This window comes from Xenopus tropicalis, chromosome 9 (assembly GCF_000004195.4).
Source record: "Xenopus tropicalis strain Nigerian chromosome 9, UCB_Xtro_10.0, whole genome shotgun sequence".
In the NCBI taxonomy this organism is placed as follows: domain Eukaryota; kingdom Metazoa; phylum Chordata; class Amphibia; order Anura; family Pipidae; genus Xenopus; species Xenopus tropicalis.
The window spans coordinates 33,172,086-33,196,238 of NC_030685.2; the positions used below are offsets into that span (position 1 = coordinate 33,172,086).

The 24,153-nt window shown below is 39.8% G+C and overlaps 1 protein-coding gene across 2 annotated transcripts in view; it reads right to left on the reverse strand.

Moving 5' to 3' along the window:
* Positions 1-24,153, reverse strand: part of xylt1 (xylosyltransferase I) — a 188,135-nt gene that overhangs the window by 75,075 nt on the left and 88,907 nt on the right. For both annotated transcript variants that reach the window (NM_001126940.1, XM_012970086.3), the window contains 1 exon segment: positions 15,381-15,906. In NM_001126940.1, coding sequence (NP_001120412.1) covers positions 15,381-15,906 — 526 coding nt within the window.

Genomic DNA, 24,153 nt, shown 5'->3' on the forward strand with positions numbered 1-24,153 from the left:
CAACTGTAATAAAAGGCATGCCCAGAAGCAGTAACCCACAGAAACCAATAAGATGTTTTGCTTTTAAACAGGTGACCAGAATATGCTACCTGCTGATTGGTTGCTATCGGTTACTGCTCCTGGGCAAACAAAGTGCCTTTTTTTTTTACATAACCCTGTTAGTGTCCCAGCTTTAAGTGACTGCATGTAAGCAAACATGGCCACTAGCATGGGGATTTCCCCCCTGTGCAGATGGTGTAGCACTCACTACGGGTATTTCTACATAAAATTATATTGTTTCCCCCAACTAGAGTGCAGGCGCTATCAGCACGTACCTCCGGTGGGGGAAATAATAGGTGCACTTCAATAGGTTTAGCATTTTGCCCCACCATCAGTAAGTGACCCCTACAAGGCTACAAAAAATATTCCACCATATCCATATCATGCTTAGTGTCCATGGAATGTCTACAGTCTGCAGAGTTTAGCACTGACATCAATATAACTGCAGAGCAGTGCCATGTTGCACCATGTAAAGCGCCTGTGGCCACCAAGTTACCCCTGCTGCACAGAGTAAGCAAACAGAGTAAGCAAACTTCATTAGAATGCCCTTGCCCATGAACAGTAAGATGGGCTGATGTAGAAGCTATTGGCAGTGTAGAAAATATCTTTTCTCACCTTTAAAAAACAGAGCAGAAAATGATTGTCTACTTTTCTAGAACTGATAAGATCACATGAATAAAAGAAATTCCTCCCCACTATCTCCCCGGTTATCATTCTTCTACACTCCACACCACAAAGTAAAGACTGATTATAGTTTGGGAGTTATCTTTATATTCCTATTCAAAGTACAGTCCAAAGTGAACATCATTTTTTTTTCATTAAGATAAAACATTTTGCCATTACAAACTTGCTGGGATTAACTTGAACTTGGCTGCCAAACATACACTACATATATATCTGTATTATTAAAGAGACTAGACTAGAACTAGATGGCTGCAAATTAATTGTTCTGATAAAGCCTAACTTGCCTACGTGCTGTTATTATTCAAAGCAAATTTAAGGTAAAAGAATCACAAACAATGACTTGCAAAAAACAAATTGTTCCCAGTATTACCAAGCAAGTCGTGCAGGATTACAGAATAAAACTTATACTAAAGAGCCAACTAGCAGCAATGTATCATCTCCCCCGAGGGCTTCAGCTTTGTGAAACCCAAACAATAATCTGACCAATAAACACCTCTGATGGCCCTGCCCCCACAAGGTACAAACACGCCCAACAGCAGGGACTTACTGTGAAGATGCCAGTATAGTATGTCTAGATGTGAATTCTACAATAGGCACAGACCTAAACAGACCTAAACCTTTATATGCTCCAGCCCAGGAAAAATAAAAGGGGATCTGTCACCCAGACAAAAAAAGCTGAATAATAAAAGTCCTTATCAAGCTAGAGACAAAACTCAATCCCCTTTTTTATTAACACATCCATGCCCATTATAAAAGCATTTAAACATCCCAGCTGTCAAACATATATTGCCTTCCACACCTCCATGCCTTAGGCTGCCAAGACCGAAGAAAACAGGATTTATATTATTTACAGTATATAGTGTAAGTGAAGAATTAGGAATTATTTCTTAGGGTGACAGGTATATCACATATATCACAGTCTGTGTCTCTTTATATCTATGACATTATATCTATAGGAAACAAAAAATATTAATAATATAAAATTAATAATGCAAAGCTTGGGGGACGAACACATTGATATTGCTGATATAGGGTATAATGTACATGCTAATGTAAAATGTAACAAAAAAAAAATCATCAAAGAGATTCATGAGCCATGTAAGAAAGGTGTCATCGTGACTAACTGATGACATCACTAAGCACTGCTTTTAACGATACATCTTAAAGGCTATTCAATGTACCTCCTGTTGTAAAATAAAAGGATATTAGAAGTCACCAAGGAGTTCCATTACCATATACTGTAAAAGCAATGGGGCTGAAGTCCTAGGTTCTAAAATCCTCATATTTTTAAAAAAGTGGCCTTGCACATCAGCTGGACAGCAATGTACTGTTTTCCATTGTCACATCTTACATCAGAATTCCATGTATCTGTATAGCTGTGCAGGAACAGAATTACATTGTATAAATGTAGGACTGTGCTCATACTTTACAAGCTAGGCCACATTTTTTTGCTTTTTATTGTTTTTCAATTACTGTATATACTCCAGTATAAGCCTAATTTTTCAGCACCCAAAATGTGCTGAAAAAGTCACCCTCGGCTTATACTCGAGTCGGGTGCCATGGGTCCCTCTAGACTAGAATCTTCTCTCCTTTGTGTGCCAATTAGGCCACCTGCAACCTGACCCTCCAGTGCCCTGGCCTAGGCTCCCACTAGCAATACTTATTTCCCCTTACATCCCTCCGGGACTGGGTCTGCTGCCAGTTTGCCAATGTGCAATGAGTGTGGGGTAGTACTCATATTGTTTTTGTTGACCCTCTTCTCCGCTTACAGAGCTAGTTTACTGATTTTCTTTGAAATAAATATTGAAAAACATATACCCCACTGATGCCTCAATTAATGTAATTTTATTGGTATTTATTTTGATTATTAAAACTTTGCAGTAGCGGCTGCATTTCCCACCCTAGGGTTATACTCGTGTCAATAAGTTTTTCCAGTTTTCTTAGGTAAAATTAGGTACCTCGGCTTATATTCGGATCGGCTTATACTCGAGTATATACAGTATTTAGCTTTTTGTTTATTTTGAATTTCAGCAGCTATCTGGTTGCTAGGGTGTTTTTTTTACCTGGGCAACCAAGCAGTAGGTTAAATGAGAGACTGGAATATTAATAGAAGAGGGACTGGATAGAAAGATAAGTAATAAAAAGTAACAGTAGCAATAAAATTGTAAGTTTACAGAGCAAGAGTTTATGGCTGCCGGGGTCAGTGACCCCTATTTGAAAGCTGGAAAGATATAGAAGTGGAAGGTAAATAATTTAAAAACTATAAAAAATAAATAATGAAGACCAATTGCAGAGTTGCTAGGAATAAGTCATTCTATAACATACTAAAAGTTAGTGTAAAGGTGACCTATCCCTTTAACATTGGGCTGCATGCATTTATGGATCAATTCAATCAGTTCGAATTCAATGTTTGTAAAGATCAGATTCATTGCTTGAATACAAGACCACTTTCGCACACACAAGAGAGAAACCTTTTATCTGTATATCTGTCTAAAGAAATCATAGGTAGCATTATAGTCTGCATTCTAGCTTCCCGTTACACTAATATTTTGTTCTACAAATGACAAAAGTAAAAGTACACTAAGGAATGCCAGAGTCTTTTCTTGGCCACACTTTGCTACTTCAACTGCAATAGCCAACATAACTAAAATATATTCCACAACACACTTTAGGGATTGGATTTCTATTAAACCAGTCTGTACAGACAGAGCACAGTGTACTGGGGAGACAGAGATACTGAACAAAGATAAATTATAGGAAACTGCTTGAAATGTAAAATGACTCTAGTTCTGTATCACTATGCACAAATGCAGCCTCAAGGTGAATGTTGCCTTCCAAACATAAATGCAGCAGAATCATGCATCTTTGCCACCTCAAACTGGGTAGATAATCAATGGCAATCATATTATGAGGAACAGAATAAATATACTGGCCACAAGGCATCCAATAAGGAGGTATTCATATTTTTAAAAAGTATTCATATTTAAAAGGAAAGTTCACCCCAAATTAACCTTCTTTATCAAGAAGATCTTAGAAATTAAGCATTATTTACTTTTCATGACCAGTCCCACACCAGTCTGGATATCAAAATGTTATGTATGCTAGGGTAGGGTCACTGATGCATATGCTACACTAGCCCTTGGCTTGATTCATTCATATGACTACGCACAAGAATAGATTTATTACAGTAAAAAACAGAAGTTTTTACATTTTAGAGTTCAAGTAGGGGATGTGAAAGCATTAATCTTCCTAAAAGAAAATGCACTGTACGTCATTGTCACGACTTACATCAGAATTCAATATATCTGTATAGCTGTGCAGAAACAGAATTACATTGTATACTTGTAGGCATACAATGTGTAAGTGTACAACGGTGCAGCACTGCAGCAACAGGAGTGATGCATTTCCATTAGCACAGAGGTGTTATGGGAAACACTTAGCCTATAATAAGGGAGGGATCTCATAGTTATTCCTTTGTGGACTCCACTCAGCTGAGTATGGATGACCTGGAGGGTCTGAGACAGGAAGCCTAACTAGTAAAGATGGCTGGACCCCTTATTTGAAGTCAGGGAAAAGGACCTCAAGAATGAGTGTTTTGCATGAGTTGCAGGGTAGCTTCTCTTATAGTACATTCTAGGAGAGTCAAATAGACAGTGTGAGCTAGTAAGAGCAGTTTAGAGAGAGATTATAGTGTGGGGGTAATTTCCAAGAAACACCTCCAATCTGCAGGGACTCCAGCATTTAGAATTCATGGCAGCAAGTGAAATTAGGTAACATTAAGGGGCAAATTTATCAAAATGTGAGTTTAGAGCTAAATATATAAATATTTTCCTATGTTCTATTCATTCCTAAGGGATTTTTATCAAATGGTGAACTCCTAACTTTCACTCATTGATACATACGCTGCAAAAAACTCCATAGGAATGAAAAAAACTAACATTTTGATAAATCTGCCCCTCAGAGATCCTGGTATTATGGGGGCAGACAGCTGATAAAATAATAATAACCATGTGATTAATGTAATGTAAACTACTGCAATGTGATTAATAGGAGTGAAATAGGAGAAGTACCCATTTTCACTTATATCGTATCTTCAGTTTACCTATTATTGCTGTTTAAGAACCACCGCTACCCAAGATTTATACAGAAAGTGTATGTGAGAGTTATAGTTTTACTCGGAGACCCTTTATTTTCACTAATCAACCAAGACTAGCTGGGAATGAGAGTCATGTGTAGTAGTGATCTACAGGGCCGGATTTCTCTTTGGTGCGCCCCGAGGCCGCCCCTGTGGGAGTCCCCCATGCGCATGCGCAAACGTGCCCCCAGTGCGCATGCGCAAGCGCGCCCCCGGTGCGCATGCGCAAAGCGCCAGCTCCCCATTGCGCATGCGCAAAGCGCCAGCGCATGCGCGAACGCTCTTTTTAACTCCCATACGGAGCAGTGGGGAGAGGTCCCGACTGCTCCGTATGGGAGCAAAATTAAAAAATGTTCTTGCGGCGGGGCGGCATGCCGCCCCTAAACTTCTGCCGCCCTAGGCCCGGGCCTTTGTGGCCTCTCCACAAATCCGGGCCTGGTGATCTACCCAGCATGGCTGCTAGATCACAGTACCCTCTAGTGTTTATAGCGCTATATATCTTTGTGTTTGAACACCTGGTAGGACCCTACTTAGCTTAAGGATATATGAGAATATGGCACAGCTATAGCAGCAAAACTGCTGCTTTTCCAGGGACACTGAGTACAATTTACAGGTATGGGACCTTTTATTCAGAATGCTTGAATTATTTTCATAATTTGGATAATAATCTTATCTTAAGTCTACTGTAAAATTATTTAAGCATGAAATAAACCCAATAGGATGGTTTTGCCACCAATATGGACTCATGCAGCTTAGTTACCATCAAGTACAAGGCACTGTTTTATTATTACAGAGAAAGGAAATAATCTTTTAAAATTAGACATTTCATTAAAATAGAGTCTATGGGAGATGGCCTTCCTGATTCAGAGCTTTCTGGATAACGAGTCTCCAGATATCGCATCCCATACCTGTGTAGGTGGTCATCTGATTGTATTTGTCTATCACTAAATATGGAGTTTGCAGTAATTGTTGCAGTTTTCACCAAATGATCCTTCTCCCTGTCCTTGTCCATTATAGTTCCTTACCATTCTGCTACACCGCTTGCCTAAACCTGTTATCTTACATAAAAAAGGATACAATGAGGGTAGGTCTATGGCTATTAAACAGTGGTTTATAGCTAAAAGTTGCTTAATGCAAGGTGAAATCAGATTAGAAAACTTATTTTATGTAAAGTAACAAGCTTTTTATAACTTACAGGTGCAAATAAATAAGGTTCCCCGGAGTGGCTGCTCCCCTGATTCTCTAAATAAGATGTGAACTTTTCGCAGTGCCAAGTTTGCTCTAGTTCTAGTAACTCTTAGCAATTAATCAGCTTGTAACATTTATTGGTCTTCTGCTTAAAAGCAAATGTCTGATTCATTGGAAAAAACTCTTTGGGGCCCATTTACTTACTCACGAACGGGCCGAATGCGTCCGATTGCGTTTTTTTCGTAATGATCGGTATTTTGCGATTTTTTTCGGAAAATTATCGCGACTTTTTCGTTACCAATAAGATTTTTGCGGAAAAACGCGAGTTTTTCGTAGCCATTCCGAAAGTTGCGATTTTTTCGTAGCGTTAAAACTTGCGCAAAACGTCGCGCCTTTTAAGTTTTAACGCTACGAAAAAAGCGCAAGTTTTCGCGCAAGTTTTAACGCTACGAAAAAATCGCAACTTTCGGAATGGCTACGAAAAACTCGCGTTTTTTCGCGCAAGTTTTAACGCTACGAAAAAAATCGCAACTTTCGGAATGGCTACGAAAAACTCGCGTTTTTTCGCGCAAATCGTATTGGTAACGAAAAAGTCGCGATAATTTCCGAAAAGTCGTAAAAAATACGAAAAAGTCGCAAAATGTTCGTTTTCCAATCGGAATTTTTCCAATTCGGATTCGAATTCGTGGGTTAGTAAATCAGCCCCTTTGTCTATTGTTATGTTACACCTACTTTAAAGGGCCACTAGAACTTCAAATTTTGTTACAGCCCTATGTTTAACTGGATTAGCTTTAATTTTGGCCCATCACCTCAGAATCTCTCTAAAAAAAAACTTATGTACAAAAAAAAAAAAATACATTTGGGAATATTACAAGACTATTTTCTGTGCATAGGTAACTTGCATTGTATATTACTGGAAATGGCATCTGGTCTGCAAGGTCAGAGTTATTTTTATATTCCCAGATTATTTACAGAAACCAAAACGGCTTCCTTCTTCAGTAAATAATAACCTCTGGGCTCTTTGATTTACAGGGCTTTTCCCAGCATAAAAATAATAGCACAAACTTGTGTTTTCTCCAGCAAAATCAGTGTAGCTGCATAGCACTGCATGTACTTCAATAGTGAGCGGATTTACTAACATGTAGTAGGTGTCATTTTGACCAATGCCTGGGGTTGTTACCTTTAGAATCATAGACTAACCAGCGGGGCATGCTGGCGACAGACCAATGACTTATGAGGGGGAAAATAGTGACATAAATGGGAGGAGCAATGTTGTAAAGCCATGATGTCAATGGCAGACCATGGGGGTAGATTATAGGGGAATGGAGAAGGTAAACTAACTAATTGTGGCAGAACAAGAGGCATTACAGTAAATTAGTACAGGTATAAGACCTGTTATTCAGAATGCTCAATATCAAAGAGTATTCCAGATAAGGGGTCTTTCCGTAATTTGGATCTCTAACCCTTAAGTCTGCTAAAAAATCAATAAAACATTAATGAAACCCAATTGGATTGTTTTCCATCCAATAAGGATAAATTGTATCAGTTGGGGTCAAATACAAGGTACTGTTTTATTATTACAGAGAAAAGGGAATCAGTTTTAAAAATCTGAATTATTTAATTAAAACGCAGTCTACGGGAGATGGGCTTTCCATAATTCGGAGCTTAATGGATAACGAATTTTCGGATAATGGATCACATACCTGTAATACCAGCCTTGGCTGCTATTTTATTAGGGATGCACAAAATCCACTATTTTAAGATCCGGCCGAACAACAAATCCTTTGCAAAAGATTCGGGCGAATACCGAACTGAATCTGCATATGCAAATTAGGATAAGCATGCTGTGAAAAAAATGTCAGTTTCCGTGTTTATGTAACAAAAATTTGCATGATTCGGTTCACCCAGAAGCATGGATTTGTCCGAATCAGAATTCTGCTGAAAAAAGCCAAATTCCAAACCAAATCGTGGATTCGGTGCATCCCTTTATTTTCCCAGGTAGGCCAGTGCATGGAGCTAGGATGGAGCCGTGCTTCTCTGTGCATCACACTGAAGCATGATATAGTTGTAGCTAGGCCGGTGCATGGAGCTAGGATGGAGCTGTCCTTCTCTGTGCACCACACTGAAGCATGATATAGTTGTAGCTAGGCCGGTGCATGGAGCTAGGATGGAGCCGTGCTTCTCTGTGCATCACACTGAAGCATGATATAGTTGTAGCTAGGCCGGTGCATGGAGCTAGGATGGAGCCGTGCTTCTCTGTGCATCACACTGAAGCATGATATAGTTGTAGCTAGGCTGGTGCATGGAGCTAGGATGGAGCCGTGCTTCTCTGTGCATCACACTGAAGCATGATATAGTTGTAGCTAGGCCGGTGCATGGAGCTAGGATGGAGCCGTGCTTCTCTGTGCATCACACTGAAGCATGATATAGTTGTAGCTAGGCTGGTGCATGGAGCTAGGATGGAGCCGTGCTTCTCTGTATGTGCATCACACTGAAGAATGATATAGTTGTAGCTAGGCTGGTGCATGGAGCTAGGATGGAGCCGTGCTTCTCTGTATGTGCATCACACTGAAGCATGATATAGTTGTAGCTAGGCCGGTGCATGGAGCTAGGATGGAGCCGTGCTTCTCTGTGCATCACACTGAAGCATGATATAGTTGTAGCTAGGCCGGTGCATGGAGCTAGGATGGAGCCGTGCTTCTCTGTGCATCACACTGAAGCATGATATAGTAGTAGCTAGGCCGGTGCATGGAGCTAGGATGGAGCCGTGCTTCTCTGTGCATCACACTGAAGCATGATATAGTTGTAGCTAGGCTGGTGCATGGAGCTAGGATGGAGCCGTGCTTCTCTGTGCCTCATACTGAAGCATGATATAGTTGTAGCTAGGCTGGGCTGCCAAGCGTGGGGGACATTAGGTGACTCACAAGCTGCCGAAACACAAAGTGATGTCAGCAGTGTGCCTGCCTGGGTACATATAAAATGCATTTGATTCTAGCTAATATATGTTGTTTCAGTACTTAAGAAGAGAACTGTAGCTTTTCTAGGTAATAAAAACATAAGACACAATTTCACATATTTTTATGACTGTCAGGACTATACAAAAGGGAACATTTTGCAGTCATTCAGAATATGGATTTTATTTTAAATGCTAGTCCTGCTTTCCTTTTAATGGATCTCGAAAGTAATTTCTCCTGTCTAAATACTATCTGCAAACACCTATGAAAAATCATGTTTTCTGCTAATACCCCATAAAGCTTCTACTGTATACTGGTTATACACTGATGGGGAGATACAATAACTGTTACTGTTCAGAAAGGGAAACCTTCAGCATAACCCCATCATTTATTAAATTTACTTTAGATACTTGCTGATATAAACACAAGACAGACTGATACCTAATGTTAGATGTCCTCACCTGCTACATACCCTTATGGTGGCCACGGACAGGACAAGGCCAAAGGTTCTACATGATAACCAGGCAGATTTTAACACAATTTGACCACATACATAGGAGCCCATATTGCACTATTCCACTTGAACCGATGTCTCCTTTGGACCTACTAATAACCAACACAAACACAAAATTGGATCTGGGTTTTGCCTGACTTCCTAGGCATGATACACGAAGACAAAGGTGTATCAGTCAAAGCTGGTTAGCTAAGTCAGCAAATATGTTTTTACCCTAAAATATCAAGATGGGTTATTGGTTTTATCTAGGAAAGCAAACAGGTATTCTGACAAATCTTACCCAACCTGGCCTTTAGGCTAAGCCCACAATAATTAAATAAAATATAGCAATAGTATTAATGTGGTCTCCTCTTAATACAAAAAGAGACTATAATGCCATTGTTTTTCCACAAAGCGATGGAACAGATATTTTGTATGGATTGTGCACAATGAATAAAATTCATTCTACCCATTTTCAGATTTGAAACCTGACCTTTCAGAAGCCTTTAGGCTAATGTCAGACGTAGGGTATTCTTGGCAAGCTGAAAAATGCTTCCAGGGAATATGCCCCACTAATGTAAAATCCTCCTACCTGTGCCTGCACCCAAAAGGATTGAATACACTTACACGAAACTGCAAAGTCTTGCATTATATCAGATATCAGCTACGTGTGCCTGCACCTTCCCTGCTTCCTCTTTGGCACGCATGCACAGTTCAGGGAGGGGGGCTAGGGGTGGGTGGGTGGGTGCGATGGCTCCTCCCTGGTGCCCCCCAATCGTTACTCCCTAGGCAGCTGCCTCTTCTTCCTATCCCTAGTTCCAGCCCTATCTGAGCGTATTCAATGCTTTCGGCTGCAGGCACAGGTAGGAGGATTTTACAGTAGCGGGGCAAGCAAAAAGCACTTGCCAAGGATAAGTATTCTATGAGTCTGTCTTTCCAGGTAACCCCTTAATCTCTCTGCCCCATAGAGAGATTAGTTGCTCATGATAAATCTCTGGTAACGAGGGCGACTAATGTCTCCGAAATGCCTTTACACCGGAAACAAAGCGAATTTCAGTTGGAAAGGCATACACATTGCTTTATTTTCCAATGTTGCACAGAGTTGCCTGCATGGGGGGAACATACAAACAGGCTGGACTTTATCCACTATACAATAAACACTAACAACAACAGTGTCTCTTTAAGGTATTATAGCCTTTAAATTGCATATGCTGGGTGTGGGATATTAACTAAATATCTTATAAAAAATAAAAACCAACAAACAGCTTGTCCCCCCATGCTGAACCATGCTGTTATTTCATTGCTGCTGATATTGTTCTAGTTTTGGTTATTCTGTAATTAGCAGATTCAAAGTAAATTTACTACAACAGAAAAAGTCTATAGAGCATCAAATTGATATGGTGTTTAGTCTGCAAAAGCATTCCCTCTTAAATGCCAGGGTTAGACTGTTTATGGCTTTTCATAACATTTCTGCCATGTCGGCTAATGGATTAAATGTCTGCAGATAAATGTGAGCAGAGAACGTGACTAAAATATATCACATTACAAAAAGATGGAACAAAATTCAGTAGCCTTTGTAGGCCGACTATTGGAATTTATGCAGCTGTGCTGAAGCTGGCATTAAGTTTAAAAGGGGTGGAAACCCCAGAATTATAATGCTGTTGAATGCAATAAATCATTTGAACACCTTTCCAATATCAATTAATTACAATTTGTTAATGAATTTAAAGTTATTTCTTAATATAACTGATGCTGAATGCTGTGTCTGTGCGATACTTTCTTCTGGTTTTGACTTTTAAAAACAATGTAGCAGAAGCCAGCTAATTAACATAAAATTGTAGCCTCAATGAGAATACGTTTTTTGGCTAGTAGGGTCAGTGACCCCCATGTGAAAGCTGGAAACATCAACAAAGAAGGCAAATAATTCAAAAACTATAAAAAAGTAAAAATAATGAAGACAAGTTGCAAACATGCTAAAAGTTATCTTAAAGGTGACATTTTATATAATATAATATATAAATAAAAGAAAATTCTCACTGTGTAACTAATTGTCTCTCTAACTACCACCACATCTGCAATAAATTGTATATTTAAGCGTGTGTGGTGGACCTGCTTATCCCCAGACATAGTGGCCATATTGAATGTTGGAGTCTGGAAACACTAGGAATCATTTCTGAACTCAATTGCAGTGTGCAAAGTCTATTTGTAATTGCTATGTTACCAATAATAATCCTGCATTTTGTTGGCATAACTCCCCGCATAATTGTGCCCACATTCTTAGCTGCTTTAATCGCAACTGCACCCAATGCAATGAATGTAACTGTGAGTTGGATCTAGCAATTGCAAGTTGAGTTTGCTTAATATGGCACTTATGGCACCCTTAGGCACCCTTAGGACTAATGCTCCTACCAGTGTTCATACCAGTGGTGTAACTACAGAGGAAGTAGACCGAACGGTTGAGGGGACCTTTGTATATAAACCACCCCTTCCCAGGTTTTTTTGCGGGAGGGCCTGGCGCCATCTACTTATACCCCTGGCTCCCACAATAGTATCCAAGGCCAGTGCAGTTTCAGTGAAGAGGGTTGCTGCCCTGGGCTTGTCCAGTTAGAGCAGTGATCCCCAACCAGTAGCTCGTGAGCAACATGTTGCTCACCAACCCCTTGGATGTTTCTCCCAGTGGCCTCAAAGCAGGTGCTCATTTTTTTGAATACTTGGCTTGGAGGCAAGTTTTGGTTGCATAAAAACCCAGTGTAAAGCCAAACAGAGCCTTCTATAGGCTGCCAATCCACATAGGGGCTACCAAATAGCCAATCATAGCCCTTATTTGGCACCTCCAGGTAACTTATTCATGCTTGTGTTACTCCCCAACTCTTTTTACTTTTAAATGTTGCTCACGGGTAAAAGAGGTTGGGGATCGCTGAGTTAGACATTAGAATCTTAGAAGCACATATTCTGCCCCCCTCACCAGTGATTACCCATTTCCTTCTCCTTTAATACCCTTTTGAAAACATTTGTTTTAAGGAAATATTTATCAGAGCAGCTTCAGAGTATGGAACAGCTTTCCCTCTGTGCTTTCAATATTTCATCTAATCATGTTTATCTATAGATATCTCACACAAGACAGTTTTCTTGGCAAAACAGGAAAAACAATAGGAAAATAAATAAAACGAAATAGATTGCAGAAGGTAATTCCTATCGATAAGAGCAGATGTGACTGCCTCAGTAAGACTTTATGACAAGCACCCTCCATGGAATTGTTTATCATGATTGATGTCCACATTTAGCGTCTGTGTAGCTTTGAACCAGTGTGCATCTGTAGCTAAATGCAAGGGAATTGCATAGAAGATGACATCTCAGTGGAAGCCACAGCTCTATACACAAACATAATAAATGAATCTGTTAACCTGGTGCGTAAATATTTAAAGTTCAGGCATCGTCAGGAAACAGACCGCAAATCTCTCTTTCTGCCATGAGACTTTATAAGACTCGGCACGCTGAACACCTGCATGTTGTTTGACTGCAATGGAGATAAACGGCATCGCTGGGAAATTGTGTGGCAGTCTGACCGACTGGGTGAGAAGACTTTTTTGTTTCAGGCCCCCCTGGGAAGACCAGCTTTTACTGGACATCTCTTAGCTCATATTTAAAGTGCTGGACTGGCCTGCCAGCGTAGCAGGATGTTTTCTGTTGGGCCCTAACCTGAGTGGGCCCTTTCCCCAATTTGCCCACAATGACAGTAAATGCAGGCTGTTAATAAGCCAATTCTGTCTTCACCCCAACAGAGTCAATATCTGCTCATTTTTCAGCCAGATATCGATCCAGCAGGCTCTTCGGAGGGCCCCATATAAAATATTTCCCATAGATTTCAGTGAACTGGCACCTAGTGGGCAAATTGTTTTGAAAACCAGTACCCTGGCTATATTATGTTACACTAAACAGTGAATTTTATAAACATGGGGATAACAGTGTGTTCTTTAACCAAGAAGAAAACATTTAAGGGTTCCAGTTGGTGAGCCCTTGATATCATCAGGTTCTCTGGTGTGCCCATGGTGCCCTGGTCCGACGCTGGCTCAAAACAAGGTTTCAGGAAAATGCTGGCATGTCAACCATTTACCATAATTCCAAGAATATACTCTATAGGGCAGCTAGTAAGTGTCCACCCCCTATACTGACAGTAAATAAGCATTATCCCAAATTTAACCCCAACTAGTTTTCAGGCTGAGCCCCTCTTTCACTGCCCCCCAGGAGGGACAACCCCACAGTTTGTGCACTACTGGTCTAATCTCACGTGGCACAGTCTGGTGGTGTCACCTGAATGTTGCCTCAATACAGGACTTCAGCCTTATTACAAATAAGAGAATAATAGGTTAATAATAATATATGCATTAAATACAGTAATACAGTTTCTCATGACTGCTAACGTGTGCCAGGTCTTTAACAGATTTTTCTTTTTCTGGCCCTATATTGATGTTGGCTAGCCTAAGCCTTGTATTGAGTAGGCACTATTTCAGAGTTTTACACTCTCAGCAGATCTTGGGCCACCCATGAGTTATTATTAATAATGGGGTATTAAACACTTATTTAAATATAACATGTTCCAAAAACTTCACTTTAAATAAGCTAAATGTAAAAAACAGATGTCTAGACATCCAGTTAATTGCAACTAGGCCACCAGGTCCCCAATTTAATGAGAAAGCATAATGTACATGAAGAGCTATTATTATCCCTGCCCCCAAATACACTTTTTATATTGCTGATCTTGAATTAACTAAATGCAAATTATCACCAGAGTTAACAGCTTGAAAATGTTCCATGGGGGACTGTTGAATATTTAAACTGTATTTATTAATGCAATTTATTTCTATAAGCCCTTAGGTGCCAACATAAGGAAATAATATGCAGGTACACTTTTTGAGGGGTTGCTGTATTTCATAAGAGATGGCTCTAATATATCTAATGTATGCCTCTTGATACACATTCTTCCTAATATTTTTCGGCAATAACCTAATCTGCCAAACTGGCTTTATCAATAAACCCATAAACCTCAGCTCTTTCACAGCAGACCCTAAGTCCAAAATGATTAAGTGTTCTTGGAGAAGACAGCGTCGGACTGGGGTGCCTGGGAGGAACCGGACCTGCCACCTCAGGGCCCTCCACCCCAGTTGGGAGCTGATGCCACAACCCACTAATGCCCCCCCCAGTTACTTTTAAACATCAAACATCAGTGATGATTACAGTTCTGTTGTGCATTAAAAGATACTTTTCACTAACTACAACTCACACAGGTGATACAAACATTGGGAATTGCTTTCTGGTTACAGAAAGACATTGCAATCCCTATTGGCAGATGATCAGTTCCAAAAACTGGGACATTTCCCAGGACATAAATAAAATGATTGGTGTTCAGAACCTGGAAAAATTAGTAAGAATTTAGTCTGACTGATATTAGGTAGCATCTTCCTCTTAATGACTAATTTATAGAATTTACCATACTTCTCTTTAAAAAGCAGGTTAAGTTCTCCATTCTGACAGCCCCTAAAGTACTTGTTTAAAAAACAATGCAATGTGCTTCTGTTCCGCAGACCTTGTTGTAACATTGGTACCATTCTCTGAACTCCCCTGAAACATTAACTTAGATGTCAGAGCACTGCGGGAAGTTTTGCCAGTCCACTGAGCAAAGACTAATTTCTATATGTTTTGTTCAACAAGGTTCTGGGGAAAAACACTCTACAGAAATATTCTTTATGTGAATGTTCCAATATGTCCAATATAAAATGGTTATAAAATTAGAAGTTTAAGATTATTATTGTACATTATATAGTTTTAGATTGCAAGCTCTATTGATCAGTGCTAGGATATTGAGGCAAGAAGGAAAAAAAAATCTCACCTTCCAGAGGACACAGCCTTGTTACTTTCTCTGGCATGAGCTTCCCTTGCTTATGTTGGCAATAGACCTCTGCAATTTCTTGTCGACACTGTTTGGACTTGGCCCGAGAAAGTGCTGATATTGCCTCCTTGCCAGTTATCTCACATTTAGGAGGAAGCTCGTACTTTATTTCAGGGGAGCTGCTGCCACTTTTCTTGGTGTGGTGTGACTTGGAGCTTTTGTAGGAATCCTTCAGATTGCTGTTGCTGGTGTTCTTGGAAGTGTTGCCAACATAATGTAACACCTCATTGGAAGTTTTGCCCAGCAGAGAGTTTTCTTTCACCTTCGCCTCTAAGGCTAGCTTTCTCTTTATATGTTCTTTCTGCTTGCTAACAGGCTTCTTCATTAGCTCCGTTTGGTACTTGTGCCGTTGAGTCCTTGGGGCAAAATTACTGTTGTCGATGTTCTCAAAGTCTTTAGGGACAGAGTTTTCGTTGTTGCTGTCTGTCCGCTGTTTCTCTTTGGGGCGGTGGGAAAAGTAGCCATTCTGCAAGTAGGAAAAATAGAAAAACATTAAGAGAGAGAAAAGCAAAGACATCTTCTGCCTTCTCACAATGCTTGCATCAAACTGTTGATTTAAAATGTGAATACTCTGCATAGTAATAGGATCATAAATTTTGTTTTCTTACTGAAGGTGATTAATAAAAGGGAACTCTGGCTTCTGAACCAAAATTTGTTAAAGAGCCCCACACAAGACAGAAACCCCTAATGTCACTATCACCTGTTCCTTCAAAAAGAATTAATAAATACCATTTTTATATGCTGAAATCCAGCTATAAAACAGTTAATCTCTTTCTACATCATTTGAAATCTTAGCAGGGGAGGAGGGACTAAAGCACTGATGTTACAAATTGTAACATGCAGGAACTACATAACCTGCAATGCATTGCACTGTGATGTTACTGTCCTTACTGACATCATGGGGCACATTTATCAAAGTATGATTGTTTCCAAATACTGTGCGTATTTTTTTCGACTTTTTCATTAATTTCCACAACTTTTTCGTACTTTGCGACAATTTGTGCAACAAAATCGTATTTGTCGCAACGAGTACGAAAGTTTTGGATTCATTAAAGCTTTGTTATCGTGACTTTCCTTGGGCCAGGTTGGAGCTGCAGAGAGCCATTGAGTCCTATGGGAGGCCAGTCAACTACTGTTACTTTTTTGTTTTAAAGTAGTCAGCCAGATCAGCAGGAAAAAAGGGTCTATAGTTAAGTAACTGTTGCAAACCATATTAAAAATCATGAAAAGTCTGCATATTTTTTAAATGATGTGTAATGCAAAATTGTTTGAAATCATGTTTTCTTTTCAAAAAGCTTAAGTTGTGTTTGGATGGAGTTCCCCTTTAAATAGCACTGGCATAACAGGAGGTTAGAAACACCAGCCCCCCCAAATAAATCTCTCATTATAAAGATGATATAAACAGAGTTCTGGACAGTTATAGTGTCAGTTATATGCTCATAAACCTGTGTTGTAATGTAGTGTGTGTGTGTGTGTGTGTTTGGCCCGAGAGCAGGGCTGTAATTTCTATGCTCTCTCTCTCCCTTCTTTTATCCAGGGGAAGCTTCTACATCTGTCTCCAACCTGCCTCTGGCATGTGTCTCTGTACTATGGGGTATTGAAAGGGTGCTTAAATGGCTACAGATACAAAGTAAATGATAAAGCCTTCTTCTGAATGAACGCATTCTGCTGTCTTTGGTACATTTAGTAATAAAATGCCCTGAGATAAATCTAGTACATTAAACAACTCTATACTAGAACCCATGCTATTACATTTAAGAGGGCAAATCAAATTATTTAACCCATAGAATAAATTGGAACACAGATGTGAGCAGGTAATAATCCCCAATATCAGTGCCCAACCTCTTATATATGAATGGAAGTCTTCCCAGAAGAGTAGCGGATAATGTGTGTTTTGACAGCGAAGAGAGGATCAACTTCATATTAATACCCTTGGTTTTGGACTGAAATGTTGGACAGACAGGTGTCCACATACTTTTGGCCACATAGTGTACTTACATTCCTTACTCAGTTTGTTTCCAGGAAGAAAGAAACACTGGTCATTTCCAAGCTAAAAATATAGCAATTGTGCAAGAAATTGTCTCCAATAGACTTCTCGAAAATGATTTCCTTGCGGTAACAAAAGAAAACCTCTGGTCGGATTTATTTACAACCACTGTGTATAATTATGTTTAAACTACCAAAGTTAAATCTGGAAAGGGGACAATTTCATGAAAAATTTAGCATGGAACATTCTGAAGGGTTTCTTGAAATGTGACCAACCAGAGACTGACATTATTTTTGTTTGGATCCCCCATATAATGTTCTGGGTTTCCTTTGCACACTGCTGTTGGCACTTTACCAAATGTATAACCAGTGTCACCAAGCCTCAGGTACATCTTGACAAAAATGACCAACATTGACTCAGCCTGTTCTAGACCCAGGCACTCAGTTGAAAAAAAGAACAAGGTATATGCATGTTATACAAGGCCATTTTTGCGCCTATATATTGGAACACAGCATGGAAACAAGCCTGACTTTTTGCCCCAATCCACAACACATATTGTGAATAGACAACATAAAAGAAAACTGCACACCATTCAACAAGTGTTACACACAAACCCGGCCTCATTAAAGGTCAAATGAAATATAAAAAGAGTCCCTGTCATCTGCAGGGAAGAGAAATAAATGACATGCCATGAATTCAGTAATGGGGGTTACTTGGGTTTATTCTATGAACAGCAACTCTCAGAGGGCTCTAGTGCTAGCGACAAACTGAAGAAATGTGCAAGGCTAAGAATTTGATGAGGAATATTTAAATCAAGACAAAACAGACTTGTAGTTTAGTATGCACAGAAAGTATAATTGTATTGGCATGATGCTGGGCATATTGTCCATCCCCAAAACTGCCCAGGTTTAAATGTATTAAGCTTAGTAATGAGTAATATTTAATAATACAGAGTAAAAATTCCTGTTCCTGAGCAATTATCTGTTTAATGGACTGTTGTGACATTTAGCAATAGGAGAGAAGGAAGGGAAAGGAGACAAGGAGGGAAATAGAGAAAAGGCTGACATGGCAGGTATTCATTGTACGAATGATAGAGGAAAAAAAACTGACTGTAATGACTTCATTGAGTTAAGGTGTAACTAATTAATTATTGAGGAATAAGGTGCACATTTTGTGGCTACAAAAAAACAGTGTGGTGGTAGTGGGGCAACTAGTTATGCTGCACTGGTAAAAGGTGTGTGTTTGCTTCAGAAACACTACTATAGTTTATATAAACAAAGCAGCTGTGCAGCCAAGGGGCCGTTATTCACACAGGTTACATAGCATAAAACAGATAAGCTCTGTAAAACGCCCGACTTTAAGTCTAAAGGTGGCCATACACGCACCGATATTATCGTACGAAACCTCGTTTCGTACGATATTCGGTGCGTGTATGGCATGTCGGCGAGTCGACCGATATCGCAGGAAGCTGCTGATATCGGACGACTCGCCGATCGGACCAGTTTGAAAATTTTGATCGGGCGCCATAGAAGGCGCCTGACCAAAATTCTCCCTTCAGCTGAATCGGCAGAATGAGGTAGAAATCCTATTGTTTCTACCTCCTTACCTGCCGATTCAGCCCTGAATGGTGTGTGGCGGATCTTACGATGTTTCGTGCGACCGATGGTCGTACGAAACATCGTCAGATGGCCACGTGTATGGCCACCTTAACTCTAGGTGCAGAGCACAGCAAGGCCCCAGATGCAAATATTTAGTAAATAAACAGGGGTGTGATTTTGTGGCCCTTAGTGCTTTAGCACTTGCATTTGGCAACTATAAAAGGTCACAACTGAGTCTTCATTCACAGAATCAAGTAAGAGATTTAATATTTATCAAAAAACGTGATGCTGGCCTCCCTGACGCTCCCCACATCAAGGCCTCCTATACACCTGAAATAGGTTTCTTGTGCTATTTGAACTATGGCATTAAATACTGTAAGCATTCCAAGGTCTCAGTCAGCAGCCTGGCTGTTTCCTTTTATCTTCATTATCAGTAGCCTTAAACACACTGTTGTCCAGCTTTTGAGATCAGCCCGGATGCTGTTTCCTCAAGCACACCACAAATTCTCTATAAAAACATATATAAATATAGCTGTATTTATAGAAAAGCAACATGCCTGTTGTGACACCCTCCACCATAAACATCCCTTCCTTTGTCATTTAACCAACAAAAGAAAGCTGCTTTGTCAGGGAGGAAGCAGTATGTGCCAAGGACTATACTGGGCAGCGGGAAGGACACTTGTAAAACTTTGCAGTTCTTTTTATGGTAACGAAATAAAAGTCAGGGCAGATAGTGAACAAGGCACAATAACTGCTTTAAAACTTCTGGACTTGTACTAGTATCTAAAAACCATACATTAAATTCAGTTGTGACATAGGGGGCTATTAACAAATGGTTGGATTTTTTTTCCCCCTGATTCAAATTTTGTAGCGCTAAAAGTCGCAGGAAAAAAAAAATCTCATAATTTTCAAGATTTACTATGCGTCAAAAAAGCTTTTTTTTTTAAAACAGAGTTTTAGTAAATGTGCCCCACATAGGGGCAGATGTATCAACATGTGAATTTGGAGCTTAGTACATAAAAACTCACCCCTGTTCTATTCATTCCAGTGGGATTTTTAGAAGCGTATTTATCAATGTTTATCAAAGGTTCTACCATTCACCTATTGATAGATACACTTCTAAAACTCCCATAGGAATGAACAGAAAGTAAGACAATTTTTATGTATTAAAGAGCAAGGAAAGGCTTCTACCAAAGCCCTTAATATATTGTAGAGCCCCCTTGCCTGTAGCAGATTGGCAATTTTTTTTTTTTTAAATAACCCTCCCTTGTCCCAAAATGTGCCTTCAAACTTTCCTCTCTTTTCACCCTGTGGTGGCCGCCATGTTGGAATTCCCCCCGGCTCCCCCAGCATCGTCCCTGCACAACCAAAATACACCCCGCTCGCACCCCCAACCCGCAGCGCCACACTCTCAAACCCCCCTGCTCCCCACAGCGCGCGCCTGCTCGCCTGTTGCCTGTTCTTCGCTCTGATCACTCCTGATTCTGTGTAGGGGAGGGGGGAGTGCTTGTAACACTGAAAACTGCAAAGCGTATGCGCTGCCTACAGTGTCCCGGTCCTACAGTCAAGGGAGGAGCGATGCATTATGGGAATCCTCTTTACACAGCTCAGCGTTTTTTATTCCTGTTTGGCTTCTGATCATCTGAACGGGAGAAATATGGGGAGACTTAAGGGCACTATTGAGAGAACTGAAGGTATGCCTGCAGCTTGGCATTAACTCTTTATTAGTCTTTCCTTCTCCTTTAAACTCTAAACTCCCATTTGGATAAATCTGCCCCATATTTACTTACAGTAGGGCATATTTATCAAGGAGTGAAAATACAGCTCACCATGGTTTGCCACAGCTCTTTTCATTTGTGTAGGGTTTTTCAGGGCATATATATCAAAGAGTAAAAATCCAGCATATGCTAAATCCTATGCCAGACAACAGCTCCCCTCTGATTAACTGTAATGGATTCTATTTTCACTCTTTAATAAACAGGCCCTAAGGTTTCTGGCAAGGTAACTGTTACACATTACACATCCTTCCTTTAGTGAAACATTGACTTTCAGTTGAATATGGAAAAGAAAAGGGAGAATCCTTTTGAAGTTGGCTGAATGAGGATTACCGAGAAGGCACTTCTCTCCACTTAGCAGCAATTAAACAAACTGATTAATCTCACAGGTAATTCAGTGCAAATGCATGCAAAGCAATAAAACACAGAGAGAATATGAATATGCTTTGATCTCAGCACTAATATTCGGATGCCACGTGCCCAACACTTTATGGATGCTTTTAAGTCTAAATTGGATATCCAGCCAGTATCATACACACTATCAGTAGCTGGAGCTTCTAAAAGGTACTTTAGAGGTCTTTTAGGGTTATGTAATGAAAATAAAAATGTTTGCCCTGGTGCATTAACCTTAATAAATCTGCTGTTTGTTTTACACAGCTTTTTACACCCATTAATTAAGTTTTACACAGCATAATAAATAGGTCCCTTAGACTGATGCCACACGCGGCGTAGGGCTGATTTTTTCGGCAAGCGGAAAAACGCTTGCCGAAAAATCAGCCCTACGCCTGCTACTTGTGCCTGCACCCGAATGAATGGGATACGCTCAGGTGCAGGCACATGTAGCCAATATACGCATGAAAACGCGAGAGAATGCAAAGTCTCGCGTTTTCTTGCGTATATCGGCTACATGTGCCTGCACCCGAGCGTATCCCATTCATTCGGGTGCAGGCACAAGTAGTAAGCGTAGGGCTGAATTTTTGGCAAGCGTTTATCCGCTTGCCGAAAATTTCAGCCGTGTGGCATTAGCCTTAGTGCCTTTTATTACATATGGGGCAAATGTACTTTACATAGACCTGCAAAATAAAAAGAACATCTCATGTTCAGAGTTTGATCTAATGTTTTCTCACGGTGATTAAAATTGGAATGACGTTGGCTAAAAAGAATTTAGTGCATAGTGAGCCTGCTAGCTCCTGTTGCACAGACAAATAGTAACATAGTAAGTTAGGTTGAAAAAAGACATACGTCCATCAAGTTTAACCTTAATGCCTATATATAACCTGCCTAACTACTAGTTGATCCAGAGGAAGGCAAAAAAACCCATCTGAAGCCTCTCTAATTTGCCTCAGAGGGGAAAAATTCCTTCCTGACTCCAAGATGGAAATCGGACAAGTCCCTGGATCAACTTGTACAAAGAGCTATCTCCCATAACCCTGTATTCCCTCACTTGTACTGAGAGCTATCTCCCATAACCCTGTATTCCCTCACTTGCTAAAAAGCCATCCAACCCCTTCTTGAAGCTATATAATGTATCAGCAATTGCTTGTGTACTTCCTAAACTAAGTAGGCAATGACTGCTTTTCAATCAAATTAACGTTGGACCTATGACCTGCAGAGATAATTTCTATATATGAATGACTGACCTGGCTGGCCTAGCAGTCAAATTGCCAGCTAGCGCTGGTGTCGGTATTACAAATTTACTGCCAATATATGTAAGGCTGGAAACCCTATCTATAAATACCCTCCCTTCCCTGACTCTCTCCCTGCCCAATCAACCCCTTTTTTAATAGAAACAGCATCTGCCCTGCCTATTTCCCTGTCTAAATACCCACCGCATATGCCCCTTCCACCGCAGAGCTTGCCATTTACCCACCCCATTAAATCATTACCAGCCCCCAAGTGAGATCACTGTCCGCCCCCAAAACCCAAAGAAAAAAATGTGGCAAGTCTATGATTAAATGTAAATTAAGATATCCTTATAATGGGCCCTATGGTTTGTAATTGTGTAATTACATAGCCCCCTGGCTAAATATTTTTGAGAGCTGAATAAGAAGAGAGCAGCCGTATTAGCACACAAGAAGAGTGTAATGTTAGGCAGGCAAACTGCATCTGAAGTTAAAACTTGATACCTTAACACTCAACTAATGTTTATCTGCCATGAAAAATTGAAAATGCATGAATTTCAGTTCATTTCATGCTGGCTTCACTTTCTATAAATTCCCTGAGCAGATATGCCAGTCTTCTTAAATAAAATTCTCAGACATATTGAAGATGCTAAATTATATGGAAACCATCCGCATGAAGGAAGATTTCCAAAGTAAAAGTAAATAGCATGAGAAGTACTAGTGAACATCTACTGTCAATGCATGAGGTTCACTTATGCAGCATAATCTTTGCCGCTTGTATTGGTCTAACAATGGCCGTGTTGTACTTGAGCAAGCTTTGGAGACATTGCTGGCTTGAGAGGTATCAGTGCTATTTCAGGCAGGATATGCCAAGTTGCATTATAAGGAACCAAGAATATAATATAGAATGCTGATATTTTATGTCATACTGTTTACTGTAGTTGACAGGAGGGGTGATATTTGTTATTGTATGGGAAATCTATTTCTCAAAAGCTACTGAGCTGTGCTCAGAATCTGGAAGCAATTCCTATACAAACCTCTCAGTTATGTTTACATCACCATATTAGCTGTTCACCATGAAATTACCTTTCTTCCTCTCTTTTTTAAGTGCTCCAATCTTTTGAACGCTGTTCTCTATTAAGAATTTTGTTGAACTACTATAAACCATTAATACAAAATGTGTGTTTTAAAATATATTTTAAAATTCATTTGTGCCATATATAATATATATATATGGCACAAAGAACAATAATGTATATTTTTTGCACTGAACACAGCAAGTCAAACAGTAGTTGCCATCACAACAATACAGATTATTTTTTACAGTCTTGGTTACAAATATGACAGTATTTAAAAAGTTAAATACATTCTTGTTTAGACCCCCCCCCAACCATAAAATTATTCCTAAGACCATCGGAAATATGTGTTTCCCGATGGTCTTAGGCGACCCCTGTGAAAGGGTCCCCCAAAGGGATCACGACCCACAGGAGAACCACTGATTTAAAGACAGTTGTAAAGACTTAATAAAGTTATTTTGTTTGAAAATATTTCTGTGCAATAAATTGTATAATAAATTCTATAAAACTGTATAAAGTCTTAAAGATATTTGTTGCAGTCTTGTTCTTCAGGGGCCCTTGATACCAAATAACTTCTGTTTTGCACCTTAAACTAGCCTTCCAGTTACTTTAGATTAGATAATGCTCATTGGAAGGTATCACTTTAATATTCCAG